The 12,867-nt window shown below is 29.1% G+C and overlaps 1 protein-coding gene across 1 annotated transcript; it reads left to right on the top strand.

Annotated features, from left to right (window-relative positions):
* The first annotated feature begins 5,137 nt into the window (after positions 1–5,137).
* LOC110651439 (BTB/POZ domain and ankyrin repeat-containing protein NPR1) lies at positions 5,138–10,914 on the top strand. The gene is made up of 5 exons (XM_058130113.1): positions 5,138–5,317; positions 5,984–6,621; positions 7,231–7,984; positions 8,876–9,073; positions 10,452–10,914. Exons 2-5 carry the CDS (start codon positions 6,073–6,075, stop codon positions 10,688–10,690), a joined length of 1,740 nt encoding a protein of 579 aa, XP_057986096.1. The 5' UTR covers positions 5,138–5,317; positions 5,984–6,072; the 3' UTR covers positions 10,691–10,914.
* Positions 10,915–12,867: the final 1,953 nt, after the last annotated feature.

Genomic DNA, 12,867 nt, shown 5'->3' with positions numbered 1-12,867 from the left:
TGCATGAGTATGCCAGATATATAAAATTAATATTCAAATTACAAAAATAATTCATATCTAACTCACAGACTAGTCGACCCAATCATAGCTGGTTCGACTGGAGAGAAGAAAGGCTAGCCGGTACCGATCACCTATACAAATACATTGATATTTATCAAATTTACTAACAGAATTAACCAATTAATTTAATTAAATAAGCAAAAATAATTTCTAAGGTTTTGTCGAAATTTCAGAAGAGTTTTTCCTATAATTGGACCTAACACCCCTGCAAGAAAATACAATAATAATAACACACAAGACCTCAGACTCACAATAATAATTATAATGCCCATCTGGAGCCTTCAAGAAACCTAATTTAGGTCCAAACGTCTAATCTCTGGTTTAAGTCCCTAACTCTTCTAGGGTTCAAATAATTATTTTCAGTACTTTAAAATTATAAAAATATTCCTGGAGATCTTGTATATTGTCCTTATATTATGTAAATTCATTTTACTTCATTACACTTAACCAGGAATATTTTGCAAATTTTATCAACTAGCTCAACCAAAGCAAAAATTACATGACTTTGAGTTTAGGATTACCTTTGCAAATTCTACTACTTGGAATGCATCTGGAATGTCTGAAAATGCTGAAAACAACTATAATATTGACTATATTCTGGGATAGACTGCTAGGCATCTGGATCAGGCTAGAAACTCGGTCCCGAGTACAGATGAGTTATTGCCGATCCGGTCGCACCTGAACGAAGCCTATAAATTGTTAATAATTATCATATAATTCTATTTAATTTACAGAAATAGAAAAAACTTAAAAATCTCACCGAGCGATCTGAATTGTCCGATGATTGTCTCTTACAAATGGTGTCTAATCGGAGTAGGATTGGTCCCATCTGGAAGGTTTCGTTGCTCTGAGTCCATCGGTGTTCTGGGATCATCGATTCAATAGTCGGATTGGCTGAAATCTCGTCGAAAATGTACTATTTCTCTCTCATTTCCCTCGTCGAAAAACTCCATGAAAACTGGCAAGGGAGGTCCCAAAAGAACACCCATGGCTCAAGGATTCTAGCGTCAGTGACCATATGCTAAACAACCACTGGAATCGTTGGAAATCGGCATTGGAAAGCCGTGGCTCCTCTCTCTCTCTGTGTCTCTCTCTCATGTTTTCTAGTTAGTGAGCTGCTGTTCACCGTCGTTCTACATCACGTCGCCGTCAACCGATGGTGCAGGTGTTGCTAGAGTCCTCATCGGCGATGAAGGGTTAATGGTGGCCGGAGATAACAAAAAAAAAAAAAAAAAGTGGGGGAGGGGGAAGGAAGAGAGTAGGAAGTGAAGGGAGAGTTTTTTGGGGAGGGGAGAGCTACACATAATTTTTTTTTTTTACTTTTAATTATATCATATGTCCCTAAACTTTTCTAACTTATTCACCTATGTCATTTTTCTCTAGGTCTAAACTGCTATTATTATATTTAAATTAAATAAAACTTTGGTAATAATAATAGTAATAATACTCTAAAGAAATTTAATTATTCTTTTTTTTACGTATAATATAATTTAATCTTAAACAACTCTAATTTAATTTAATAATAACAATAATACAAATAACAATTTAAAATAATAATAGTAATAGCAATACATGTAAAATAATATTCATAATTTAAAATAATATATTATTATGAAAATACTAATTTAACAAAATAATTTTTTTATCTAAATTTTATATTTAAATTGTTATTTATGTTATAATGTAAAAAAATATAAAAATATTAAATATGTTTTATATTTATAATTATTCAAATATAAAACAATAAATATAGTTCACAATAAATAATATATTTTACTAAATTCTAAAATTTTTAAAAAATTATTTTATTCTTTTAACAATACGTAATAATACATATATCATTTAAAGATACAATTTATTCATAATTTATAAATATTTTCAAAATAAAATTTTAAATTAAATTTTCATTTGAATTAAACGTTTGAAAAAAACATATTGTTATCTATGTAATATTTTATAAAATATATAATTATTTAATACAAAATAAATAATTAGTTAAATATAAAACGTGGATATAGGGACTATTTTATTAATAAAACAAAATTTCAAACAATAAATTATTTCAAATTGAAAAGCAATCATCAACATGGACTAATTTATGAACAAAATTTAATTTTAAGGATCAAATTACAACTAAATAACAAATCAATGACTAACTTGTGTGTTTTGTTATACCCCATGCACCTAATTGTAATTTACCCTAAAATAATATAAAAGTCATGGTATAATTTAAATGAGAACTAATTTAAAAATCTAAATGATAATTCAACTTAATTCTCTATAACAACAATTCATAAAATCTTTTCAAAACTTGAGAATAAAATTAAAATTAAAAATCAAACTGAAAGTGAAATACCAAAAAATTAAATCAAATTGAAATCAATATATTAAAAAATTGAACCAAATCAAAATCAAGAATTCAACCATGTTCTTTTAGTTCATAGTTTAGATCCATAGAAAAAATTAAGATTGAATCTACCAAATGTTCCTAATTTAAATACAAATAAGTGAAATATGAAAAAGAAAATGTTTTATAAAAAATACAATTATTATTTTCTTTTTTTAAAAAATCAAATACAAAATTAAAGATATATTTATAATTATTGCCCCAAAGAAAGTGATTAAGAGGGATAAATTAAATACTTTATTAATTTTTAATCCTTTACTCAAAAACATTATGAAAATTTGAAGTATGTAAAATGAGTACATAAAAGAAAATTAACAAATATTTAAGCAAATTCCCTAACAAGAATATCAACATAAAAAGCATAAATAAAAATTAAATGAATTAAAAGAAGAACATATAGTCAATCGGTGGTAAATTCAATTTTTTTTAGGTTGATATATAAAAAATATAATAAAATATATTCTCATAATTGTATTTAATTATGTTTAATACCTTGAAACTATTAAAAATTGAGAAGGATCAACTAATTTTTTATCATAAAAATATGTTTTCATCAAATGACCCTATTTTATTAATTTGACCCTCATTGGCATATATCCATTATTTAAAAAAAAAATTATTCCTTTGAGTATTGCTATCTAATATATTTCTCTTTTCAAAAGTAAGAAATAAGTTTAATAAAACACACAAGTTTTACAAATGCTTGCAAATTTTATAAATGCTTCTCCACACCTGAACTCTTTTTCATTAATTTTAAATAATTTTCTTTTATTTTTCTTTCACAATTTATTATTCACTTAATTTACTTTCCTCCTCATTTTATAGTTTTCTAAACAAGAAATAAATATCGTTCATGTTTTTACACAGTAATAATATATTTAAATGAAGTGTGTGAATACTTTTTAAAGTAAGATAAGATATTATTTTATAAATTAATTAAATCGATTTATAAATCTTAATAATAAATTTACTTGTTTGTTTAAAACTTTAAAAAATTACACTTATAAGCTAGTTTAATCAAGTATATTATCATGTTGCCTTGATTTAATTTTTAAAATTTTATCAATATCTTATTTAATATTTTTATCATTTTAATAATAAATATGTTTATAGCTACTTTCTTTATTTATTTTTATCTGTTGTTTTGAGAAAATTAAAGAATATTTATTAATTTTTTTTTTTTATAATTTCCTAAAACTTATCTCATCACCTCTTTCTCTCCCTCTTAATTAGATGAGAGAATGAATAATTTAGTTAAAAGTTAAAGCATACAAATAGACTCATAAAATCATAAAATATGTTTAAGAATGAAATTTAAAATTTTACCACTTGTTATTTTCTTAGTACAATTATCACTAATATTTACTGACATATATGCTACTTAGCAAAAAAAAATGTCACCTATTTAAGCTGATTTTATTTAAAAATATAAAATATTTAAAATTTAAATAACATAAAATATTTAAATTTTATTTTAATTAGCTTCTTATCTTTTTCTAATTATTAGTTATAAAAAATATTTGAAATTTAAAAATAAAAAATATTTATTAAACAAAAAAATGATTAGATAATGCCGTTGAAATTTCTTTTAATTTATTTTTTTTAATTATAAATTTAATTATTATTATTAGATAATATTTGATTTAATAATTATTGATATTAGATTAAAAAACATGTTTACCCAAAAAAAAAAAAATAAAAGTTTACATGGGAATGCCTATTTTCATTTATATTCCTTGTCATTTAGGGTATGTTTGGGAAGGGAGGAAAGTGAGAGGGGAAAGAAAATGTGAGGGGAAAATAAATTTATTTTTCATTTTTTTGTTTGGATTGAGTAGAAAATAAAGGGGATGAAAAATATTGGAGGGAAAATAAAATTATTTTATTTTTTTCTCCTTTCTCTCCAAAATAGAGGAAAAGTAAGAGAAAAATATTTAAAAATATAAAAATATCCCTATACTTGATAGTTTTTTTTTTAATTTAAGGGTAAAGTTATAATTTTACTATTCATAAAATAACTTTCTCTCTAATATTTTTCTCTCTCAATCCAAACAAGGAAAAAGAAAATAATTTTTATTTTCATTCCTTACTTTTCCTCTTTTATTTTTCTTCTCTCTTTTATTTTCCTTCTCCCCTTCCCAAACATAGTATTAGTGATAGTATAAAATATAATTTATATTTAAAATAATTTAATGAAAATTTTAATATTAATAAAATTTTAGTATGATTAAAATATAAAAATATATTAAATTATATTAATAAAATAAATAAAAAATAATTTACAAATAAAAAATATTTTATTACAATTTAATAATTTAATTAATTTCTTAACCACAATATATAAATTTTAAATAACAAATAAAATAAATTAATAAAAATATTTTTTATTAAACACATGAATGATTATCAATTACTTATAAACATAAATATATAACTATTTAAAATTTTGATTCCAAAAAAAATTATTTAAAATTTTGATTAAAAAAAAAACTATTTAAAAACTTCATATCAAATAAAAAAAAAAAATAAAACAACGAACTGACGCCATTGCGTACGTAAGCAAAAGACAACTACGAGTGGTGACGACACTACAAGCGTCATCGAAACGACTTCACCTCCAAATGCAACGACTCCCCCACCGACCCATCATCAACACTTCCACAGTTGCACAAAAGAGACTCTTACATTATTTTCTCTCTCTTGCTTTGTTTCTTTGAAAGCGAAAAATGAAGTTTCCGTCCAACACATTTCACACGTGCCCATGAATTCATCGTTACCCAGTTCCTTCTAATCTCTTGCTATCCTCTCTCTTTCCTTCATTGCAATCACAAAAAGGAATCTATTTTTGTGGTACTTGTTGTCTCTTGTTCTTGTTCTAGTTTGCACTTTTGGGTAAATCTTGGATAGATCTGGTTTAGTTATGTGAGGTTTTCTGCTGTTTTTCTTGTTGGGTATTCTTTTTTTGGGATTATTTCACAATTTTTTTTTCTTTTCTTTAAATTTTGATCGTTTCTTACCTTTTTTTTAAAAAATAAAATTTCTGCTCATATTAATAAATTTCCAACTTCATATGTAGAGGGTAGTCAAATTTTTTTTTTTTTTGACTTGGTGGTCTGGGAATTCAAGCAAGAAAATTCCTGCCCTTGTTGGTATTCCAGGGAATATAAGAGAAGAAGAAACTAAAGAAAGTCATTGACAAGAACTTGACTTCTCAATAGTTTCATTTCTACTGGTTTTAGTTTTTATTTTTTTATCTGTACAATTAATTTCTGCAATACCCAATTGCCCATTTTGAATTCAAAAACATGATTTCTTTTTTATGTTAATTTCCTGGTTTCTGAACTTCACAAGTGTTTCGTTCCTCATTCTCAAATTTATTTGACAAATCCTAATTCGTGTAGCATAGAGGTCTTCTGTGTTTTTTTTCCAATTTTTTGTTATCTTTTACTTGCATACTTGTATGCATAGACATAGATTTTTTTTTGGTTGTTCTTACTTTTTGTTAAAAATCTGCAGGATAATAGCTTCATAATAAGGTAGGTGTGTGTTATGGATCATAGGTTCAATCTCAACAGTCCTTCATAAAAAGTTCTCAAAGTAGATTAATGGCTAATTTTTCTGAGCCATCATCATCTTTGAGCTTTACTTCATCTTCTCATGTATCAAATGGCTCAATTAGTCAAAATATATCCACCTTCTCAATCTCTGAGGCAAGGCCTAGCCTTGAGGTGATTAGTTTAAACAAGCTTAGCTCCAATTTGGAGCAGCTCTTGATTGATTCCAGTTGTGGTTATAGTGATGCTGAAATTATTGTTGAGGGAATCTCTGTTGGCATTCATCGGTGTATTCTGGCTGCTAGAAGCAGGTTTTTCAATGAGTTATTTAAGCAAGAAAAGGGATCTTTAGGCAAGGAAGGGAAACCAAAGTATTGCATGAGCGATCTATTACCTTATGGAAAGGTTGGATATGAAGCGTTGCTGGTTTTCTTGAACTACTTGTATACTGGGAAACTTAAGCCATCTCCAATGGAGGTATCAACTTGTGTTGATAATTTATGTGCTCATGATGCCTGTGGGCCTGCAATTAATTTTGCAGTGGAATTGTTGTATGCCTCGTCCATATTTCAAGTACCAGAGCTGGTTTCACTTTTCCAGGTAGCCTTATGTATGATTTTTATTTTTTTTTATTGAAGTAAGAATTTCGTGGTGGTGCACTTTGCATTGATGAATTTATTTGCTTCTGGTTTGAAGCTAGTTGCGGGAACTGATTTTATGACTGTTGCTCATTATGTCTTTACTTGTGCTTACAAAAATTTTAGGGACTGAAATTGTCTACTCTAGCTGTTCTTTGCACTAATATAGTTGAAGGAATTGAAAGTTATAGCGTGCTGTCCAAAGTTCCATCTTTTTATCATGATGATACCAAAGGATATCCAACTGAAAAAAACAAATCTTTGACCTCTATGGTGGACCCTGTGAGTGCTATGCTGCAGCCTGATCAATAGTTTGCGAATAGTTTATGCTTTTATTGTTAATTCATTATGGTGTGCTGTATCCTTATGGGGGCTTTAACAAATGAATAAGGGGTCATTCTTTTTGTGAGATAAACTAACAAGAAAAAGATAGGTTTTCGGCCCTTATACTTGTGTCAGACTAATTATGGGTAATGCTTAGTTGAGTTGAGTTGTATTGCCTTTTGGACTATGGCTTGATTCTGGAGAAAACTGTAGTAAGTTAGTAACATGTTACTCTTTGTATTTGCAGAGACGCCTTGTTAACTTTGTTGATAAGGCTTATGTGGAGGATGTAATCCCTATACTTCTGGTTGCCTACCACTGTCAATTGAATCAACTTGTTGCTCAATGTGTGGATAGAATAGCACGGTCGGATCTTGATAACATCTCAATAGAGAAGGAGCTTCCCTATGAAGTTTCAGAGAACATTAAATTGTTTCGCAAAAGGCCAGTGTCTGATGATGAAGAGAATGCTGAGGCTGTGGACCCCTTGCATGAAAAGAGAATTAGGAGAATACACAAGGCATTAGACTCGGATGATGTTGAGCTTGTAAAACTTCTCCTGACAGAATCCGATGTAACACTGGATGATGCTAATGCTCTTCATTATGCTGCTGCATACTGTGACCCCAAGGTTGTGTCTGAGGTGCTTGGCCTTGATCTTGCTAATGTCAACCTTAAGAATTCACAGGGTTACACAGTTCTTCACATCGCGGCAATGCGAAGAGAACCGGCAGTGATAGTGTCTCTCTTGGCAAAAGGGGCTAGTGCTTTAGACTCAACATTGGATGGGCGAAGTGCTGTTAGCATCTGTCGAAGGTTGACTAGGCCAAAAGATTATGATGCTAAAACAGAGCAGGGGCAGGAAGCAAATAAAGACCGCCTATGCATTGATGTTTTAGAGAGGGAAATGCGGAGGAACCCCATGGCTGGAGATGCTTCAATGACTTCCCAAACAATGTCTGATGATCTGCACATGAAGCTTCTGTACCTGGAGAACAGAGGTATTATGCTGCACATGATACTCTTGAATTTGAATCATCAGTCTGTTTGCTGAACATGATATACAGTTCGCCTCTTTATTTATTTATTTTTTCCTCAAATAGGACATTTTTTAGCTTTTGGATTCCAGTGGGTAATTTACTGTTTTCTTTTTAGAGGGTGTTTTTATATTTTTTGTTTGTTAATCTTGATGATCTTATTCCTGTTGATCTCCTTCCTTTTTTTTTTCCCTAATAATTTCAACTATGATTTGCCAAAAATGAAGCTTTGGGTTTTTTCTTAATCTACTTCTCATCCATGAGAGTAATGACAACATTGCTAAAATGTCGATGACTTGTCTGTTTGCCAATATTGTTATTTTGTACTGTAATCTGAACTGATTCCCTTGATACTATTGGTCTGCATCTGTAAAGCAAATCAATATGTTGAAATAGTTCTTAATTGCTTTTTCTTCCTTGTTGGGAAGATTGAAAATGATAATGAGCAACATAATAAGGGTTCTTAATAATGGGAGGCAGCCATGTAAATGAATATGTGGTCTCATGGTTTTCCCAGCTTGGCACATCTTTTTTGCTCTTATGAGTTTTTGCTTGCTTATTTTGGCAATTGGGCTTGTAAGATACTGCCAATGATTCTGTCTGGTGTTACAACTCCAAATCTGAGAGCATTCTTTCCATTTCCAGTCTAACAACTTACCCACTATACTTGCTGACAATTGGGTTTGTCTCATTAGTATTTGATGCTTTTAAAGCTAAACTACAGAGATCACATCTATAAAGTTGGTCTAATACCAGATATGAAGTTTCTTCTGTTTATTTTTTATTTTGATAAAGTGAAATGGGTCTTTATCACTCATATGCTTGAATATATAAAAACCTTGTTGTGCATCACAGTGGCATTTGCACGCTTATTCTTCCCTAGTGAAGCCAAGGTAGCCATGCACATTGCGAATGCCAAGAAAACATCTGAGTATCCTGGCCCTTCTGCATCAAAAGGTATGACTGGCAATTTCAGGGAGGTTGACTTAAATGAGACACCGATAATACAGAAGAAAAGACTTCTTTCTAGGTTGGAAGAACTTAATAAAACAGGTAAATCCATGCTTTAAATCTGTTGCATTTGCATATTTCAATCTACTTTTCACTTTCTTGTTCTTATATATATATATATATGGTATACTGTTTGCCAATAATTTATATTTTCTGCAATAAAGCCATTTTGTCTAATTACTTCAATTTGATGATTGTTGCAATGTTTATAATTTGTGAAGCATGAGTTGCCTTATGTTCTTGCTCTTGGGTTTGGTTGATAACTTTACTTGACATTTGCACCTTTCTTACATGTTTCAAGTCTTTTTAGGAAACAAGTTGAATTAAGCTAATTACTGATAACTTGATGCTTTTCTTATTTAGTTTTCAACCTAAAAACAATGGATGAAAGGGAAAAAGAAATGAAAACAATCTTGCCTCAATGGTCAAATGCCCACCTTGTAGCATTGGATCTAAAAGGTTCAGCGTCCTCCATCCTTCATAAATTTAAGAAAAAAAATGAAATGATATCATTAAATTTTACCTCAAGAAATATCAATGTACACTTCCGATCTCCTTCATATTGCCTTTGCCTTGAGCATGTGGCGATTATGCTATATTCCAAATTATTGTCACAGCCGAAGAATGATATTGGTCATTTAGGGTTGTCTATGCTCATACTGTTTTCCAGTTGCAAGTTCAACTTTGCTTCTTCTTACTTTAAGTTTTAGAAAGGGATAAAACACCAAGCTCTGGTTTAGATACTAGTCAACTTTTCTTTTTTCCCTGGCATTTTCATCTTAGGTAAATTTATAGTCTTTATTTCTTTAAATGGAATGGGGTTCACTTTCAAATGAGTAACTTGCATAAATTTTTACCTAGTTCTGCAACTTTATGTGATTCAATCTTTGATATATCATCTATTGGAATAGTTCTCTGTTGAGGTGAACCATGCTCACTAAAATTTAAGTTGATCAAATATTGAAGAAGATCCCATCTGTTTTATGACAGTTGAAGTTATAATTATATTATAGAGAAATTTTAGTTTTGAATAGTTATATCTGGGTCAATACTTTGTAGATATGCAAGTGAATTGAAGTTTACCATGTGGTCTACATGAATGAACGATTAAATACAACGGTTGTTTAATAAAATATCAATTTATGCAAATAGTTGCCAAACCATGTATTGCACTAATTGTACGTTGTAAATATATCCCTCTCTATTTAAAATAATTGTCTAAATGAATAAAGGATTTAAGGAAATCAAAACAAGTAGAGGATGTTAGAATGAATCATTAGAGCATCAATTCTGAAAATTAAATATGCTGGCAAATATTGAACTGCCTAATGAATTATATTATCATATGTGGAATCTGGAATTACAACCTCCAGTTTTTATTATTGTTCTCATATAAATTTTGTGGTTTTGATAATTGCAGTGGAAATGGGCAGACGGTATTTCCCTAATTGCTCCGAAGTGCTTGACAAATTCATGGAAGACGACCTTCCTGATCTGTTTTTTCTTGAAAAGGGCACCCCAGATGAACAGAGAATCAAAAGGATGCGCTTCATGGAGCTCAAAGAGGATGTTCATAGGGCTTTTAACAAGGACAAGGCCGAGCACTCTGTGTTTTCTTCGTCCTCATCCTCATCTTCTCTTAAAAGAGGGAGGTTGTAACAGGTTCTGAAAATTATAAGAGCATGTAAAATATGTCTCTAATAAGCCTTGTGACTGAACATCAGTTTTTGGGAGAGATGTCTGGCAAGAGTCTTGAAAGCTTTTGGCTCTGCTTGTATAATTTGAGTAGGAGAGAAAACAGGGCTCTATGAGCTAAACTCCAAATGCTATGAAGCCAGTGGCAGATTATACTTTGAGAATTCATGGAAAATATTTTTTAGTTACTGGTAAGAAAATGTGATAATATTAGTTGGCAACTAACTCTTTTAAATTTAACATATTTTGGCTGCATTTGGTAGATTAGAGATTAAGATGTTACAAAGATTTTGGCTACTAATGAGTTTTGGCTTAGCCGAATTCGAGTTATCTTTGAAATTGTAAGATCCGAATTTGAATCTGCCTGATATTATCTTGTAGAAATTGATTAATTTTGTTAAAAAATTGGAGAATACCATGAGATCTTCAAATAAAATTTCAAGTGATTGCCATGGAATTGGACTGATTCTTTGTTTGGGTACGTAATGGCATGCACAGGTTATTTACGTCCATTACTAGCAGTAAGATTCCAAAAGCTTTGCACTTCTGTGAGAAGCATTCACAATTTGTCAAACCATTTTAGACTTTTTTCCCCCCTGGGGAATCTAAATATTCTACATTCACAATAACAAATTTGGAAATTTATTCAAAATCACACTTTGTGATTCTGCGTTTTTTCATTTTGAGGCTCTTATTATTTTTTCTTCTCAAGGTAAATTACTATTAGATCCTTATAGTTTGTCAAAATTAACTACTTGGTCTCTATTCTTTTAACATCCAATTAAAATAACATTGTATTTTGAAAATTACACTCTTTAGTTGTTCTGTTTGATTTCTGTCAAAGAAAAACGTATGTCAACTTGTTTCAAGAGGAACTAAATTGTATAGAATAATTAAAATTATCGGAACTAAACATTATGAATAGTTAAAATTACTAAACAAAATAAATATTCAAGGCTAAAATAAGTTAACATTTTTTTATTTGACAAAAGGACTAAAAAGTTTAATTTTACAAAATACAAGTACATTTAAATTAAAAATTTTAAGAAATATAGACTAAATAATTAATTTTGACAAATTAAAGAGATGTGATAATAATTTACCCTTTCTCTTTTTAACTTTTAGTTTGTATATATTATAAATTTAATATCATTTAAAATTTTGTTGATACAATACAAATTACTTATTGAAAAGTGATTTTACCAAAAAAGAAAAAAAGTTATTTATAGTATTAAGAACTTTTCCTTGGTTCATTTATTTTTTTTATATGATAAGAATGTATCTGATATAAACTTAGCATCATATAAGAATAAGGTAAAAAATTTTAAAAATTAAATATTTATGTTGAGATTTTATATAAAATCAATCATGATAAATACATAATTAAAATAACAAATACATAAATTTTAGAGTAAATAAAATTCGAGTTTATAATAGTTGCATCCATATTTTTATATTGTTAAATATAAATTTATCTTAAGGAGGTATTTAGATATTTGTTTGCTTGAAAAAAATAATTGGCTAGTTAATAGCTTAAATGTAGGTGTGTTAGATGTAAAGTATATCAACTAAATGCAATATGATTTCTAGAACAGACGATTGCAAGAATCGGCTCTACTCTATGGAGCTTTGCCTTAATTGAGAAAAGAATGTGAAAGCAATTATGAAATGGAAAATGAGAATTTTATTGATCGTAGAACATTAGTACAAGCCTTGAAAATTAAAGTACAATACCTTAAAATTAAAAATAACAATAAATGTAAAGATTAAAAGATTGCTGAATTTTATTTGTTGAGTTAATTGATTTACTTGGAAGAATGTAGAGAAGCCATTCACCATGTTGAATTGCTAAAGAAGTTATTACTCACTTCTTTAAACTTCTTATAACCTCTTTCTATTAGTTAACTTCTCATCTTCTATTAACCATCGAATAATTATCTCAACTCAACTCAACTAAGTTTTTATCCCAAAAATTTGGTGTCGGCTATATGGATTTGCTTTCTCTGCTCTAAACGATTTTGGGCTAAATCTTCAGAAATGTGTAATTCTTCTAGGTCATGTTGTACTACTCTCCTCCAAGCCAATTTAGGTCTATCCCTTTTTTTCTTTCTATCCTCCAACCTAATGTACTCTACTTGTCT

The sequence above is a fragment of the Hevea brasiliensis genome, chromosome 11 (assembly GCF_030052815.1).
Source record: "Hevea brasiliensis isolate MT/VB/25A 57/8 chromosome 11, ASM3005281v1, whole genome shotgun sequence".
Taxonomy (NCBI): domain Eukaryota; kingdom Viridiplantae; phylum Streptophyta; class Magnoliopsida; order Malpighiales; family Euphorbiaceae; genus Hevea; species Hevea brasiliensis.
The sequence above is the reverse complement of the archived record's forward strand: the minus strand, read 5'-3'. Positions and strand labels throughout refer to the sequence as shown.